A 19213-nucleotide genomic window follows, 5' to 3' on the forward strand; every position below is an offset into this window, starting at 1 on the left:
ACATACATTCAGTTAGAAAACTCTTTAAAAAGTAAAGACTATTTCATTTACTTTTGTTCCTGGCCAGTCCTCAGAATAATGTCTATTAAAGTTAACCAATGAATTAATAGTTATTTGAATAAACATAAACTTATTCAACATAAGCTTATGTTGAATTCAAGTCGACTTTTGGAATAAAGAATTGGACAGGAATGTGGACATGTGACTATAAGAAAAGATACTACCTTACCCACTGTACCCAAATGCACAGTACAGATGTTTAACTAGACTTATTGTGGAGATCATTTTGCGATATATACAAATATCAAGTCACTATTTTGTACACCTTAAACAGAATGTTGTATGTCAATTATACCAGAAATAAAAAAAAGTAATAACTGCCCCCCCAAACATACTACATATTCACATAAAAGTAAGTTTTGAGTATCAGAGGGAAATATAAGAATGAGAAGTTGACACATATAAGTATATAAAGAAAGCTACAAATATGCAGGTTTTTGAAATGTCTTCCTACATTTTAGCTCTATAAACACACACAACACACACACACACACACACACACACACACTCTGAAATCAGAAGTATAACTTACTATAAGCCTTATTGTTACTATAAACCAGTATTTGCTAAACTTTAAAAAACACAACCCAATTTCTAGGTGTTTTGAAAACAATCTTTATGTAAATTCATGGTAGGTAAATGTTCCCCACTCTGATCCTACCCAAGTGAGTACACCCAGCACTAAACTAAGAAAACAAGAAGTATTAAGGGATAAAATTGGCAATGCTGTGTAAATAAAACAATTCATTTATAAATAATAATGAATGGTTACTCCACACCACAGTAACTTCAGATGACTAGAGAATAAATACTTCACTTTGAGGATTACTGACTGGCAGTGTGTTGCTGGTGTATGTCAGGATTATTCATCACCCTGACAGTAATATTAACCACAATCCATTTCAGTTACTTCAGTTTATCATATTCTGACCAATGTTAAAAAACAATGTCATTGAAGGCTGCTTAAATTAAGTGTAAGGTTAACCTCTGTTAGAGTCATTTAAAACTTCTACTAGAAGGTAGCTCCTAGTAGAAAACCAAATCTGTTATATGGAATGTTAATACTTAACAAAGGTAAGTTTTAAAAAAAGGTCACACAAAACAGATTGTTTTCCTGATTTAAAAACAAAACTTCAGAAAATATTGTAAATCTACCACAACCTCTTTCCCTCCCTCCATATACACATATATATGTTCACAGTTTGCTGAATTTATTTTACAGGTTGAGGAAACAGTTGCACAACCTTATTTTAAACTAAATACATCACACTGAACAAATAATAATTTAAAGTTTCAGAAGGTCAGTGTACCCATTAAAATTTTTCTTCAGTATCATACAACTACATAATACTATATGTAAAAATATATTAATAGCAGTTTGCTACATAAGGCCCCCCACCATTACCAATTAAGTAATTGAGAAAGGTCTCTTACTAATAAATGGAAGCAGACTGATATAATGTGTTATCTTAATCCAAAGATTTCCTACTCTAGTCCTCTAATTTTATCTTTCTAGACTATTTTCCTGTATCATTTTGATGTATCTCTTAAAAACCATCTGCATGGGGGCATCTGGGTGGCTCAGTGGTTGAGTGCCTGCCTTTGGCTCAGTTTGTGATCCCGGGGTCTTGGGATTGAGTCCCACATTGGGCTCCCCGCAGGGAGCCTGCTTTTCCCTCTGCCTATGTCTCTGCCTCTCATGAATAAATAAATAAATCTTTTTTAAAAAGAAAAGAAAAAAAACTCATCTGCACTAACATTCTACTCTCTGTAGCATCATGTCCCTTTTTCTATTAATGTGACAGTTTTCTATTACCTCTGTGAGGATATTTATTTTGATTTTGTTTTTAAGGCTTCTTCTGTTTCCTAAAATGTCTTTGTTTCTTCTATTTCTTGTTTGTTATTCTTTGTCATCTTTCAGACTAGAGACTGTCTTTAAATGTTTGCTAGTGCTTGGCTGTACCCTTATTTTAGAATGAGGCATAAAAGAGCTGACTGGAGTACATTAAGCCTAAGAAGCACTGTGAGCTGACAAGACTTCACTGAAAGAAAATCAGGTGGGCTCCAAGTGGGATCACTAAATGTTAACATTTTTTAGGTCTTTCCTTTTGCGCCAGTCAATATGTCCAAAGAGTAATACAATCTTCTGTCTTACAGCGTAGGGCTTGAGTAAGCCTCGCTGCCAGGGTTTTGATAGCATGACAGCACAAGGGTTCTGGGGGGTCTTCACTATTCGGTACTTAAAGTTTTCAGTTCATCCTCCTGTTTTCCATTCCTTCCCATCAACCCCTCCTCTGCTGTTTTTGGTGTTCTCAAACAAGAACCTTCTCTGGTATAATTTCTCCAAAAAGTATACCTTTTCCCTTTTGCCAAGATAAAGGAAAGAGTGGTTGGATTTTGGAAAGAAGTGGACAGAAATCCAAGTGTTCAATCTAAAATACTCTTTCCACTTATTCTTAAAGTGAAACAGTTCACTGACAGGGACAGAACTGAGATCCCAGCCTTAACACTTGGAAAATGTGTGACCTTGGAGACTTCCTTAACCTCACTACATCTCAATTTCCTGATTTATAAAATAAAGATAGCAACACATTCCTTATAGTATTGTTGAGGGGATTAAAGGAGGTAGCATATGTAAAATATTTGTTTACATAGGAAGCCACCTACTAGGGCTTCCTTCACAATCTAACAAATGTAACCTAAACTTTCCCCATATCATTCTTTTGCTGATTAGACTGTAAACTCCCTAAGGCAAGGGATATAATTCATATCAAAATCCTCAACATCAACGTGGCATATTAACAGCACATCCATATTTGCTGCCAAGATTAAAATATTTTAAATATATTTTATCAGCCAAAAAAAAATCCAAGCATGGGATAATTATTAATTTCTTTCTCTTTATTTACATTTTACTTAAATACTTTAAGATCCATTATTTACTGTTGTAATATTGTAAGTGTAAGATTTTTTAAAAAAATTTAAATTCCTTTGGTTTGACTGAAGCCTCATAAATCTAAAAAAAAAAAATCAAGGTTATAACACCTATCATATTTAAACAATATGTCCCCCCACCAGCCCCCCTGCCAAAGGAGTGTTCTTTTCCCTCTGTGACATCTAGATGGTATATTGATTCCCGGTATATCTGTTGCAGAGCAGGACTAAAAGGACTGGCATTCGTCAGAAACAGCACTTAAAACTTAAAGAGATAAAGAAGTGCTGTCTGATCAACAACAGTTAAATGTCGGTAGTCAATTCCAGGTCAAGACAAATGCTGTATATTAAATGTGTGTGTTAGGGAGAAATATCTCACATATAAAAATACACAAGCAAATGGTAAAAGATAAATGAGAGAGAGAGAGAGAGAAAGAGAGAGAGAGAGAGAGAGAGAGAGAAAATCACCTACTTTTCCTTAAAACAAGGAGAGAAAAGAAACAATAAATACTAAGGACAAATAACAGCAACTCATCAGAAAATAAGCAAATTCAGAGAGTTTTGTTACTCAGTTCTCTTAAGCTATCTGCAAGTTTACTCTTTAGAAACATTTTGACCCATACTAGGGCGGGAAGCTACTAGTTTAAGAGTTTTGAATGGAACAGCATTGTTAACACAGGTTGAAAAAAAACCAACCCTATGATTTATTAGAGCTTGGACCAAAACTTAAAATTCAGTTTGAAGATATGATTACAGTAAATTCTTCCTGGATTCTTAAACTGCAAGGAAGAATCAGACAATCGTGGTACAGATTCATTTTTGAACACTAATGTTTACTTTCCCTTGTTTCTGCACTGGAACCAAAAGAACAGTTTACATTGTTCTTCCACTGTAAAGCTGAAAAATGGATGATTTTTCTTTTTCCCTCTACCTCAAACTCCCTCTTTTAGTATTTTCCTTCATTTTAAGAGTGTGAGCTCTAATTATTTAAAAAAATAAAACACTTGCTTATATCTGGCCATTACCAATTTTTCACCCCAATCTTCAGTTTTTTTTAGTAGGATAGTAACTACCTTGTTCTTTTGAATTTCCAGAAACTAAGAGTCTCTGGCATGCAATAATAGTCAATAAACAAATGAAAATATAAATTCAATATATGGGTTCAACAGTTTTAGCCAAACATTGTTTTTCATAAAACAGGCACAGTCAAAAAAAGCTTAGAGAAAACCTGGAACAAACACATGAAGACGAGTAATTTGGAGAAGCTTTCTTTTTTAAAGCAATGGAATGCTGGTTACATTTTACCATGTATTTCAGCATAATCAGTAAAAGGCAACTTGACAAAGTAACATTAAAACAGACTCAGAAATTGATGCCAAAAGTAGAGGCAGTGTAGCACACTGTAGTACTTCTCAAACATTCTGGGCCCAAACTTTTAGTAAGAAATATGTCACTTTAAACCATCACCCCCCCCCCAAAAAAAAAAACACACAAAAAAACAAACCATTACCCAGTGCACACATGTACGTACCCAAACATACACAGCTTAGGTCAAAGATTCATATATAATGTACATTGATATTTTCTTTCTTTATGTTATACCATGTCATTCTTTTCATTTTTTCTCTATGATACCTATGTATTTTCAGTGTAGTTGACACACAATATTACTTTAATTTCAGGTATACAATGTAGTGATTTGACAAGTTTATACATTATGCTAGTTGGCCACAAGTATAGGTACCATCTGTTCCAATACATGCTATTATGCTATTACAGTATCACTGACTAAATTCCTTATGCTGTGCCATTTATCCCCTTGATTTATTCAATCCATAACTGGGAGTTTGTACCTCCTACTCTCCTGCACCCATTCTGCCCAACCCTTACCTCCTTCCCCTCTGGCAGCCATCAGTTTGTTCTCTACATTTATAGGTCTGATTCTGTTTTTTGTTTATTTGGTTTTTGGGTTTTTGTTCTATATTCACTACTTTTTAAAATTTTCTATTCATTTTTTAAAATGTTAGTTGTAAACTGAAGTTTGAAAAACATGGGCTTAATTTTTAAATTCTGATGCTAGCCACTACCTGTGTGACCTTATACAACTTGCTTAACTTCATAGTGCCTCAGTTTCTGTCTCTGTAAAACACAGTACATAATGTTGCCCATCCTATGAGGGCTTGTGAGGGTTAAAAAAAGTTAACACATGTAATACACTTAGATGAGGGCCTGACAAAAAGTAAGTACTCAATAAATTTAGTTAGCAATAATAAAGTGGCATATTCCTACCATCTGAAATCTATAGCGAAGTTTTCATTTGGAAGCTAATAGTTATCAGCTTCATTTCAATGTAAGAACAAATTGAATTTTTAGAATAGGTATTCAGATTGTGATACATATACATATCAAATAATCCAAAATAATTACATTGGTCAATTAAGAGAGAAATAATTGCCTCAGGTTATCTGGGTTTTCCTCTCTTAGAAAACTGGTTTACACAATCAATTTCCTACTAAGGGGAAAAAAAAAATCAAAGTGGCAAAGAAAATCTTCCTAATATGCAAAGAAAGCCCTGGTACTGAAACATTCTGCCATCATAATTTTTTTTTATCATATGACATTTTGTAAATATATCCCTGTCTTAATTATAATTAAAATATAGATTAATGTCACTCGCAAATCCATGAATGGTTAGATTTGTCTTCTCATAAGTCAGAATTGTAGAACAATGATGAAACACATGAGGAAGTGAAGGAAAAAAAATCAACTTAAAAATTCATCCCTTTTTTCAGCTTTGAAAGAATAAATTAAACCATTATGTAAAATGAGGACTTTCTCAAGATGTGTATATAAAAAAATTAATTTTCATCAGAATTTCAGACTATTTGATCTTCTATATAGACTATATTTGATCTTCTCAACAGACTGACAGACTGACAATACTAATTTGAAATTATTATAAGGATATATTATTCATAAAATATAAGTTTATACCTTCAGGAAGACAATTTTTACATCTTCCATCGAACCCTTTTCACAAAGAATGATCAGAAAAATAATACAGGAAAAAGGGTGTTAATTATATTAATTCAGCTGCAGAAAGAAAATTCCCTGCGCAACATGGAAGAAATTACCAAGTAAAATTGTAGCTTAGCATCAAAGCTGCTAAAACTCTCTTGAAAAACAGCATTGAGAAAATTAAATGGACATAAATATGCATAAATAATTCAATACATTTAAAAGCCAGTTGGGGTATATAATCTAATAAAGAATGGGGAGATCTGTTTATGTTTTAAATTAAGCTTTGCACAGAATGTTTTCTATAATTTCACAAATTTAAACAAATAGCAATGTTTGCTAAATGTATACTATGGAAAAACTGTAACATAATTATTTTATAATCATTATTCATATAGATATAACGCATGTATGAGATGTGTCATTGAAATATGTGTATAAACAGATACCTAAAAATTGAATCACACTTTTGTAAACATTATGGAAAATTTTAATGCCAAAAGGAATGAGATATTTTTATAAAGTAAATAATTACTACTACTTTATAGATGCAAAGCACAATTTTCAAAAATCTAACCTGTTTATTTCACTTAAAATAATGTAGTTAATTCCAAATTCACTTATTTCCATCAATATTTAATGAAATATTAGTACTAGAATTCCACTTTCTTGAACTTGAATGACTTTTACAGCATTTGAACTACTGCTGCTTTATAAATTATAAGATATGTGGCTGAGTGTTAGAGCTTCCCACTTCTTCTCAGCCCGGTTTGGTTAATTGTACTACTATTCACAATTAAATTGTGTGTCCTTTAGTTCTTGTTGATAGCATTCTTCATTAATACTATTTTCTCAGCCCAATGTACAAATCTTTCACAAAATCTTGCAAAATATAAAAATGGATGCCACTACTACAATTAAAGGCACTAAATCATCAAAATTATATTTTTATGCCTTATATACTAGATATGGACATATTGGATAGACCAATGGAAGCAATTTTTTTAGGTTTAAGGCCCTCCTACTAGTTTTATAAATCTAACAAAATAAAAAGAGCAAAATTACTATTGGTCATCTAGTTGGGCATAAAAACAGCCTTATTTGTTACAGAATATAAATTACAAAGGCATTAATTAAAACAGTATTTTAGCCACCCAACAAAAGTATTTGGCAAGTTTCTTAGAAATAGCTGTTAACACATAAATAAAATTCAATTTTAGTAAGAGATTCTATTTGGCTAGCAAATGATCCATTGTGGGACTTTGCTGATATTACTTTAATGAAGTCTCATAATGAAAAACCATATAGCCTACATTAAATAAAATAAGTAAACTGCTTTGGAGGCTTTCCTCTAGTCATATAAGATTTTTAGTGGGATAGAGAACCAAGAGAACAGACAGAGAATAGAGGCAGTTGGCAAAGAACAGTGGTAGGAAAAGGAAACAGGGTTACAGGAGCTCTTATTAAGGTACAATAATGGCAGAAAACAGAAATACAGCCTCAGCAGAAATATCCAAATAGCCTCCCACTTATCATCACTAGTAGCTGTTCTATCAAGACAGAAACACGCACCCTGTTCACAATCCATCTTACTACCCACTGGATCTTGAAAAGCCTACCAAAAAAATCCTCTAAAGAACAAAAGAAATCTTAAGCTCTATGCTTAAATAGAAATCCAAACTGAAGAACCCAGTTTAAAAAAAATTTTTAAAAGAAAATTCTTCTAGAACTCTAGAAAGCTTATTTATTCCAATGTAATTTATTCCGTAAAGCAAATTTTACATTTTAACAAACTAGTGAAATAGATTTTTACATTTATGTACATAAAATAATGGAAAGACAGTAGGATAAAATAGCCTGAGAATTAAAGAGTTGGCAAGTTTTTATTACTGACCTACTGTACGACTCACTATACAAATTGAGCTAATACATAATCCTTCATTATTAGATTAGAGAATTCTACAGATTCCAGTGAAATATTATAGGGTCTTAGAACAAATACAATACCTAAATGTAAGTAAGGCTTTCCTTTCTGTAAACAAAACAAAACCCCCACAAAACAACAATTTATCCATCTATTATTCCTCATAGTCAATGAGGCACCTGGGAAATTCTTGTATTCTGGGCCAGATTTAGCTGCTCTTGGTTACACGCAGTCATGTGTCTGTGGTCAGCTGAGTGCCGGCTTGTTTAATGTGGCTGCTGATAGGACAATCTAGCCATTCTCCATGTGCTAGTCACATCATTCTAGCAGGTTAACCCGGCCCTATTAGGGGCATGTTCTCAAGGTGATCTTAGAGAAGCAGAAAAAACAGATGATTCTAGAACTGGGCCAGAAAATATAAGGGTTAAGACCAAGGCACTCTGTCAGACCAGAGAACATGGTAGTTAACAAAGACAATTAAGATTGTATCAAAATGACTTTAAAAAGCTCCCTGTGGTCAAAAGTAGGAACTGAATGAACATCAATGAAAATAATAACTGCAATGAATTGAAACATCATATATATTTAAGGCTGTGAGTTCACAAAGATGCTTTTTAGAAAGTTAGGTACCATTGGAGGGTGTTAGGAACCAGTTCACTGTTTTGAAAAATGCTATAAAAAGAGAAAAAAAATCAAACTTTTATCCTGCCTTTCCTTTTTATTTAAAAAAAAAAAAAGATTTATTTATCTATTTTAGAGAAAGAGACCATGTGTGCAAGCAGGGAGAGAGGCAGAGAGAGAGAGAGAGAGAGAGAGAGAATCTCAAGCACATTCAGGACTGAGCACGGAGCCCAAGGGGCTGGATCACACCATCCTGAGATCATGACTTGAACGTAAACCAAGAGTCAGATTCTTAACTGATTGAACCACCCCAGGGACCCTTTTTTTGCCTTCCCAATGCAATGTACCACTGAATAACCTCATAGCAGATGAAGGGAAGTAACCTGTTATAGAATGATTTTTTTTTAAAGATTTTATTTATTCATGAGACACAGGGAGAGAGAGGCAGAGACATGGGCAGAGAGAGAAGCAGGCTCCCTGTGGGGACCCCGATGGGGGACTCAATCCCAGGACATCAGGATCACACTCTGAGGCAAAGGCAGACTCTCAACCACTGAGCCACCCAAGCGTCCCTAGAATGATTCTTAATAATAATAAGTGAAATTAAAGTGAGAGAATGTAAATCATGACTGTGCAATGATTACAGAACTAGTGAATTCAGGAATTAAATATCAATGGCAAATATGTCACAAAAGAGATGTAAAGAAGATATTACATGCTTTCTGACAGAAGAATGCAAAAACTTCCTATGAAGCAGTCTTGCCACAAATATCCAATCTGATTTCTATCAACCTTTGGAACCAACTACCAATTTATAAGAAATAGAGAAGATGAAGAAACCTGTTAGACTATTCCACAGGGACACAATAAGCAAAATCCACACTGAGAAAAGATGTAAGACAAAGAATATATTTCTTCAACTAATAAATCAGAAAGAAAGAAAAATCAAAAAAGAAACTTACAGAATAGAGACTTAAGACTTATTTAGTATCAATTGCATTGTGTGGTCCTTACTTGGATGCTGATTTGAATAAACACACTAAAAAAAATTATCAAATTGTAATTCAATTGGAAATCTGACACTTATTATGCTTTTGATGATATCAAGAAATTATTGTTAATATTTTAGGTTTGAAAATAGTATTATAGTTATGCTTTAAGAAGGGACCATAGTTCAAAAAGAAGTAACTATTGAAATATTTATAAATAGAATGATATAGTGTCTAGGATTTGCTTCAGAGTAAAATGAGAAGGCAGAAAGAAAATGAATATAAAAATAAGAGTAACCATGAGTTGATAATTATTGAAGCAGGATAACTGATTGATGTAAATTTATTATGCTAATTTGTCTACTTTTGTATTTGCTTGAAAATCTCTATGATAAAAAGCTAATAAGAAATATAACTATTCTATATCACAATGATGATTCAGGATATTCTATTTATTGATAAGGACAGATAAGGAAAGTTCTTGAACTTCAGGTATGGGAAAATACTTAGTTAAAAAAAACAGAGAGAGTGTGTATGTGTGTGTGTGTATATATATGTATATAAATATAAAATGTCATCATTCCTTATTGATATTTGGTAAATAAAGAGTAATTTTTGCTTATTTATGTTTTACATTTAAACAATTAAAGTTAATATTAGTATTTTAGAAGTTAGGGTAAATGTCTTATATATTTTATTATTTAGCACATTTAGTGAATGGCATGCTCTGTACTAAGCACGGGAGAAATAATGGTGAACACTCTAATATGGAGTTTAATGGGGGGGAGATAAGAAGAACCAAAACCAAAAAGTAGAAGGATATATAAAATGCAGGTAATTTTAGGTGCTATGAAAGAAACAGAGAGCAGGATATCAGGGAAGTTAAACAGTAATGGTCTCTATGAGGAGGTAACCTATAGGACTAGAGTCAGCCACTTACAAAGAAGGAGATGGACATTAAAAGCAGGGAAGCAAAACTCTGAACTGGGAAAGAATAATTCTACATTCAGAATAATTGTAAGTCAAAAAAGGTTTAAGCACTAGATTTATATAATTCAAAATTAGATTTAAAAATGATTCATTTTTGTGGTAGTGAGGGATGGACTGGACAAGGGTAAAAGGTACCAAAGAAACCAGGGAGGACACTTGGAGTAGTGTATAGGTACTTGTCTTTCCATGAAAGTGCTGGTGAGAAGTGTTCATGATTTAGTCATATGCTTTATCAATTACTAATACCCTTTAAAGAATATTTTAGAATAATATCTTCCTAAATGTATATGGGTAAAAGAATACAACTGTAAATACTTTTAACTGTTAACCAACTTTATCATGCCTTTTTAAAAAATTAATCTCACTTTGAGAAAGTGAAAATACATTTTAAGAGATAAATATATTAAACTTATGGTTATATATATATATTTTAAAGATTTTATTTATTCATGAGAGACACAGAGAGAGGCAGAGACACAGGCAGAGGGAGAAGCAGGCTCCATGCAGGGAGCCCGACATGGGACTTGATCCTGGGACTCCAGGATCATGCCCTAGGCTGAAGGCGGCACTAAACCGCTGAGTCACCGGGGCTGCCCAAACTTATGGTTATATTAAAAAGATTTTTAGAAAGTAATGTGAAAGTTAAAGATAATCAAATTTATTGTTATATGTAAGATAGCTGTATTTCAGATGATTTCTGAAAAATTACCTTAGACAAATCTCTGAAGTTGCTTGGCAAGGTAAGATCCAGTTCTTCTGATTCATAATTAGTGATGACCCAGGGAAACACTGGATACTGATTTAAGTCATTGTAACTCCGTCCTGAGAGAGAAAAAACAAAAAGTTCTCTATTTAGAATAATAAAATGAAATGATAAGCAGACTCAGGAATATCATTTACTAAAAATAATAAGAACTTAACTTTGTGAGTGCCAAACATTGTTCTCAGTGCTATACATATGTTATTTGATTCAAACCTATAATAAACCTATAAAATTACCATCCCCATTTTATGGATAAAAATGGAGGCACAAAAAGTTGAAAACTTGCCCCAAGCTATGTAACTAGGAATGTTCAAATCATATTCAAATCCAGATACTCTGGCCTCAAGTTTATGTTTTTATAAAATATACCTGGCTTTTTTCGTATTTGAGAGCCTGAAGCAAACAAAATATTCTTTATTAATACTTTAAAAAAATTTCAATTCTAACAGAGCTTTTCCAAACAACTATCCTTTCTCCGCCATTAACCAACCAATCAACCAAATAATCAATCAAACCTAAGTGAATTAACTTCTCTGGACATTTATTAGTCATCTGTAAAATGAGGGAGTTGTACTAAATAACTCTAAAATTTCTGTGATAGCTTTCAAATTCTATGGTCCTCTGAATATAATGCAAAGCCTCACCGATGCTGGCTTTCCCCCCACTCCTAAATGCTGCCATGTACTCTTCCACACTTTTTAAACTAATGACATTCAGTGACGCATTTAGGTCTATTAAAAATATGAATAAAACAAAGGATGAGATAGCCCTCATATTTTTACACACACACACACACACACACACACACACACACCAGTCTTCTGGATATCACCACTTTAGGGAGGCAGCATAGTGGATGAAATCACTGTTTCCAAAGTCAAAACACTAGCATTTGAATCCCAGCTCTACTATTTACTAGTCTATAATCTATTTTTAGTTAGATTTTTTAAAAAGATTTATTTATTCATGAGAGAGCGTGAGGCAGAGACATAGAGAGAGAAGCAGGCTCCTTGCAGAGAACCCAACGTGGGACTCGATCCCCAGACCTGGGATCACACCCTGAGCCAAAGGCAGATGCTCAACCACCGAGCCACTCAGGTGTCCCTATTTTTAGTTAGATTTAATGTGAACAGACTTTTATGGCTAAAAAATAAGGGGGACAAGTATATTAATATTGTTTGAATTCCTTTATTTTATATTGGGCATTTATCATCTTTTTCTCAAACATATATTGGTGTCATATCAGTACACAGCTGAATATTATAGTTGTTCTTCAAATGGATCTTTGGTATCTGAGCCTTCCTTATGATTTGATGTTTTTAATTTTATTTCACTCTATCCATCTTGAGGACTATTAAAGTAACATAGTGCCTCCTTGATTGACCTGGAAATAGTCTTAACAAAATATGAGTAACAAGGACAATTTTTAATTCAGAGGCCATTATGTCACTACATATTTCTCTCAATTTTAATTTCTCCCAGAAAAAAGTAACCAAACTTAGCAGCAAAACCACTCTATCTTGATTCCCTCCACCCATTTCTTTCCTTCTGATTGGGATGTTAGTAAACATGTTAGTAAAATTGTCATCTTGCCTCTTCTACTTAACTGACCAAATTTATCATAGGTACAAAAGAAGACAAATTTATCATAGGTACAGCTCCTTGTAAATAGACCTTCGTTAAGTTAAACTCTATATCTAGTTATTGAAGGTCTACTGACTGTCCTTTGGGAAATATGTCATGGTATCATGAGATCCTATGTGTATCACAGATAATAGTGTAAAAGAAATCTTAAATAATGTGAGACACAACCCCTTCTAGTGTATATATCTGCCTCCAAGTTAACTATCCAAAATAAATTACTGTTTCTATTCTTTAAAAAGAATATTTGGAGGATATACTTAAAAGACACGTTAAGTACAAAAAAAGCCATTTGAGAGTAGACTTTTTCATAAATATTGCTCCCTAATTATTACTGTGCATTCAAACTGTGTGTTAACACATACTATGTCCATTAAACGTGTTATATATCTTTTGTTTCTCATTACTGCTTGAAAGTCCTTTCAGTCACTACTTACATAATCTCTTCTTAGTTCAACATAATTGTTCAAACTTTCTCTTTCCGTTCTCTCAACTGGCTGTGAGTTGAATACCTCCTTAACTGGTAAAATTTAGACCTTTTGATGTGATCCCTTAACTTCTAGTTTTCCTAACAGTCCCTCTCTTCCTCTCTTCTTTAATGGTGCCTTTATACCTTGTGAGCTGTAATTCCTTCACCTGAGCTCTTGAGCCTGTCTCTTAATTTGCATTGTTACTTTTCCTCTCTGTCCCTCCTTCACAGTTTCTCACCTCTGCCTTCACCCATTCTGTCTTTACTATTACACAAGAAAACTCTAATAAACATCTAATGTTCACATTTCATCTCCAACCATTCAGTTCTTACAATTAATCTTTTTTGTTTGCTTTTAAAATGAACTCCTAGAAAGTAACCAACAAGTTTCCAAATGCCCAAGCTAAAGGCACAGCCCATATTCATTCTAAATTATCCTGTACTTCTCTATAACATCTTTCCTCTTGCCTATCAAGACATTTGCTGCACCCCAGTTTTTCTCCTAAGTCTAAAACCTCTGGGAACACTCCTTCTCTTCTCTCCTTTACTGACTCCTTTTTTCTTCTTGTCCTGCATAAGAACATTCACCAGATCTTGTCTCACTGCTGTATTATCCGGTTTGGTCATCTCAATTCATTCTTGGTGATTTCTTATCTATGCAGATGAAATCCAATGTCCTATCTCCAAATTCCAAATACATTTTTTGACCTATACTTCTAAAAATTCTTTTTGATATCTTAACTTGGATGTCCATCTACATGGTAAAATTATCTTTTCCTAGGCCATTTTTTTGGACTTCCTTTCTGTTAATAGCACCACCATTTTCCTAATGATTCAGGCCAGAAGCCTGGAAGCCTTTTCTGACACTTCTTTTCTCATTTAGCTGCTACATTCAGTCAGTCCGATGTCAAATGGTTTGTACCTTATAAATCTTACATCATTTAATCTTTAAATTCCCACTGTCACCTCTCTAATGTAAGCTCTCATTATTTTTATATATATAATTACTTCCTAACTGTGCTCTCTGCCTGTCTCTCTCCACTCCAGTTTATCCTTCATTCTGCCTCCAAGTTAACTTTCCATAGAATTCTAATAATACTTACTTGCTCAAATACTTTTAGAAGTTTCCCTATGATTCGGCTGCTAACTCTTCAAACTGACAGAAAATCTTCCACAATGTGTCTCCATACTACCTTTTTAGTTGTCTTTCTCATTATACCTTTATGAGTTTATACTCTGTGTGTGCACATACATATACACACAGGTGTAAACTATACCATTAATTATTCTCCCACTATATCTCACATTTTCTTATCTTTGTAGGTTTCTGTATGCCTTCAGTTTTACAAGGCATGACTTTTTACCTCTCAACCACCAGCTCTACTGAAGTAATAGCCGTCCTTATATGGACATGAAATCCTTCCTAGTTTTTTCCTTATTCCCATCGACTGGATAAATATAATTTCCCTTTCTCTCTGTTCTTTTAATCCCCATAGTACTTTGTATTTCTTTTATTGAATCTATGCTCCTTACTCTAGAATCACGTAAATGCTTATATTCATACTTAAAATAACTTCTCTGAGAGCAAGCAACATGCCTTATTCTCTCTGTACCTCCTTTGTGCCTCAAATATAAACTGTCAGTTTGTTGAACAGAATCTCAAATGTCACACAATTAATTATTTCTTTATTCCAGTTATCATAAATGAAAAGTAATGACACATTTCTATTCTTTATTTTTCAAAGAGAACAACTTCAATGGGTGATGTTCAATAATACTTCATGACTACATACCTTATATAGAGACATTTACTCTTTAGATTTTCACATATGACTTATAATATAAATATTCCTCTACTTGATATTTTACCCAGTTTTTTTTCTATGTGGGATTTTTGTTTCATCTTATAATACACTTCTGATTAAGTTAATAACAGGTTCCAAAGATTTTATATGGTTTTTTCATTTCTACTATCCCACAATGAATAGTTGTAAATTTTCATTTTATATTTTTAGAAAAAAAGTATGCTCATTTCTAATTTCCTCAATTAGTCACCTGTTCATATGTAAAAGTGAAAACTCTATCAAAATTACTCTTGCTAAGGTACTCATGTAGTAATAATGAAAACAAAAGTAAGCTATCTATACAGTACTCAAAATAATCTAATATCGCATTTAATAATTTAGCATTGAAATAAGTCAATATGTAAGATCATATTACCTGCTATCGTGTTGAGAAACATCAAATACTCAAAATTTGAAATCTCTCTGTGCTGCCATCGCTGGGTCATATTAGAAGCTTTAAAAAGTTGACGTGGACTAGCCAATGAGATACGTCTACAAAATACAGAATTTGGTGTAGAATCAATTTAATTACAACATAATAATAAATAACAAGTATCTGTGTTTATTCTGGATATTTGACATCCAAAATGCTATCCGTATATTCTGAAAAGTTCTATTCATGATACACTAATGACTACAAATAACGTTTCAATGAACAATTAATGGTTAAATGATTTGAATTAGCCACAGATCCATGATACATGTTCTATTCATTAAAGTAAGCTGTCATTACAATGCCACCATAAAATCTAGGTTCCATAAATGCTGATTAATAATAGTAAGATTAATAACTTACTGACTTACTGATATAAAAAGAATTATAGTAACTGAGAAAGACATACAAAATTATATTCACATCTTTATCAATTTTAATAGGTCTCTTAAAGACAACACATTTGTACATTTTAAATTTAAATATTATGTCTATATACTCTATAACAGGGGAAAGAATGTGTCTATTTATGTGTCTATTCATGAGGGTGGGACATAGGTAAGAGAAACTATTATTTTTTTTATACAGCTTAATAATAGGAGACCAAGTTTTTTTTGTGTTTTCTTAATGCAACATAAATAACAAAAGATGAATCTAATACTAAGTAACAGTGGAAAACAAGCGGTAGGATTAATTATTACATTCAGAGCCTAGAATCTCAGAGAAGTATGCTGTCACAGTTCTACCTACCACCAGGGACAAGTAACTATATTTTTTAAGTTCTATTTTCAAAGGTTTAATTTACATACTCTAAAATTTACCCATGTAAGTATACTATTCAATGATTCATTAATAAATTTCTAGAGTTGTGTGATTATCACCACTATGCACTTCAGAACATTTCATCACCACAAAAACTTGCCTTGTAGCTATTTACAGTTAATCCCCATTCCTATCCTCCACTCCAGGCAACTATCAATCTGCTTTCTGTCTCTATAAACTTGCCTCTTCTGGACATCTCAGATAAATGGAACCATACATCATGGAGTCTTCTGCATCAGTCTTCTTCATGAACCATAATGTTTTTGAGATTCATCAATGTGGCAGCATGTTATTAGTAATTCATTTTTTTTATTTCTGAATAGTATTCCAGTGTATGAATATAGAATATATCACATTTTTAAAGATTTTATTTATTTGAGAGAGAGAGAGAGACCATGCACACGTGAGAGAGAGGCACAAGTAGGGTGAAGGGCAGAGGGAGAAGCAGACCCCCCCACTGAGCAGGGAGCCCAATGTATGGTGCAATCCCAGGACTCCAGGATTATGATCAGTGTTGAGCTCCATGCTCAGCGGGGAGTCTGCTTGGGACTCTCCCCCCACCTCTGTCTCCCTCATATGCTCTTGCTCTCTCTCTAAAAACAATTACATAGATCTAAAAAAATAAAATAAAATCTGTTCACCAGTTGATGGATACTTAAATTCTTTCTGGTTTTTGATTATTATTATTATTATTCTAGCTTATATTACTATAAATATTCATGAGCATGTCTTTGTATGAACATATGCTTTCATTTCTTTTGGGTAGAACCCTAAGGATGGAATTACTGGGTTGTAGGTTGTGTTTATCTTTAATTTCTTGAGAAACTGCCAAATTGGTTTCCATTCCAATAAGCAATATATGAGGTTCCAATTTCCCACATCTCTGCCAATACTTGCTATATTATATGTATTTTTTACTATAATCACCTAGCGAGTGTAAAATGGTCTCTTATTATAGTTTTAATGTATGTTGCTGAGCAACTTTTCATGGCTTATTACCCATTTATTTGTGTATCTTCTTTGGTAAAATAACTATTCAAATCTTTTCTTCCTTCATTAATTGAGGTTTTTGTCTTAGTATTGAGTTGCAAGAGTCTTGCATGTATTCTGAATACAAGATCTTTATCAGATACATATGTACAAATATTTATTTCAGTCCAGGACTTCTCTTTTCATATACTTAATGGTATACTTTGTGCTCCGATAAAGCCCAAGAGTTTTAAATTTTTATTAAATCCAATTTCTCAATTTTTTCTTTTATGGATTATGCTTTTGGTGTCACATCTCAGAACTTTTTACTCCAGGGTCATGAAGCTTTTCTCCCACACTTTGAATTTTTTTTTTTAATTTTAGCTCTTCAATATAGGTCTATGACACACTTTGAGCTAATTTTTTATGAATACTGTGTGGTAAGGACTGAAGTTCATTTTCTTGCATGTGACTATTGAAATGTCTCAGCATTATTTGTTAAAAAGGATTACCTTTTCCTCATTGAATTGTGTTAGCATATTTGTTGTAAACAACTGACCATAAATTTAAGGTTTATTTCTGTAGTCTCGATTTTGTTCCATTGATTTATATGCCTATCCTTTTATAAATACATCTTGATTACTGAGGCTTTATAGTTAGCTCTGAAATCAGGTGGTGGGAGTCTTCTAGCTTCTTTTTCAACACCGTTTTGGCAATTCTCGATCTATTGAACTTCAGCTTCTCAGTATCTCCAAAAAAGTCTGCTAGATTTTGATAGGGATTGTATTGAATTTACAGTTCTGGGGAGAAGTGACATCTTAATCATACTGAATCTTCTGATCCATGAATATGGAATGTCTCCATTTAATTTAATTTAATTTAATTTTGGGCAGCCCAGGTGGCTCAGTGGCTTAGCGCTGCCTTCAGTCCAGGGTGTGATCCTCGAGACCTGGGATCGAGTCCCATGTCAGGCTACCTGCATGGAGCCTGCTTCTCCCTCTGCCTGTGTCTCTGCCTCTCTCTCTCTCTGTGTCTCTCATGAATAAATAAATAAAATCTTTAAAAAAACATAATTTGTATCAGCCATATATAATAGTTTTCATTATACACATCTTACACTTCTTTTGTCACCTAGGAATGAAGACTTTTTTTTCCCCTTTCCAATCTGAATGCCTTTAATTTCTCCCTCCTCTTCCTTTCTTTCTGCACAGGCTGAAATCTCCAATACACTGTTGATAGAAATGGTGAGAATGGAGGACATTCTAGCCTTGCTTATTTTAGGGGAAGCATTCAGTCTTTCAACATTGTTTCCCAATTACTATATCTTTGTTTTGAACTCTTCCTATTCAACATTTCAGTCTGGACATCACTCAGGGGTTTTAATTTCAATACATCTCAAAATAAACTTCACATTTTCTGTCCATCCACCACATCTTCACAACCCTGACTCCAACTTTGGGGGGATAGATACACAATTTATCCCTTCTTCAGTGTTCCCAATCTCAGTAAAAGTTATTCAGCAGCTTAAATTAAAATTTGGCAAGACATATTGGACACCTCCCTCTGTTACCATTCTTCATTATATAACTAATCTCCACGTCATACAAACTGTATGTCCTCCAAATTTCTAAACAAGGATGTCTCTCTGTAACTGAATTCTCAGCACCACATATCACCTGGATTTCCACAATAAATTCGTCTCTGAATTGACACCCTCTTCCCAAGATCACTAAGTT

The 19213-nt window shown here is 33.3% G+C and overlaps 1 protein-coding gene across 11 annotated transcripts in view; it reads right to left on the minus strand.

The window, feature by feature from the left end:
* LRBA (LPS responsive beige-like anchor protein) overlaps positions 1–19213 on the minus strand; it is a 722446-nt gene that overhangs the window by 167910 nt on the left and 535323 nt on the right. For all 11 annotated transcript variants that reach the window (XM_038558983.1, XM_038558984.1, XM_038558982.1 and 8 more), the window contains 2 exons: positions 15630–15745; positions 11246–11358 (listed from right to left, as the gene is read on the minus strand). In XM_038558983.1, coding sequence (XP_038414911.1) covers positions 11246–11358; positions 15630–15745 — 229 coding nt within the window. The remainder of the gene's footprint in view (positions 1–11245; positions 11359–15629; positions 15746–19213) is intronic.

Source organism: Canis lupus, chromosome 15 (genome assembly GCF_011100685.1).
Source record: "Canis lupus familiaris isolate Mischka breed German Shepherd chromosome 15, alternate assembly UU_Cfam_GSD_1.0, whole genome shotgun sequence".
Taxonomy (NCBI): Eukaryota; Metazoa; Chordata; class Mammalia; order Carnivora; family Canidae; genus Canis; species Canis lupus.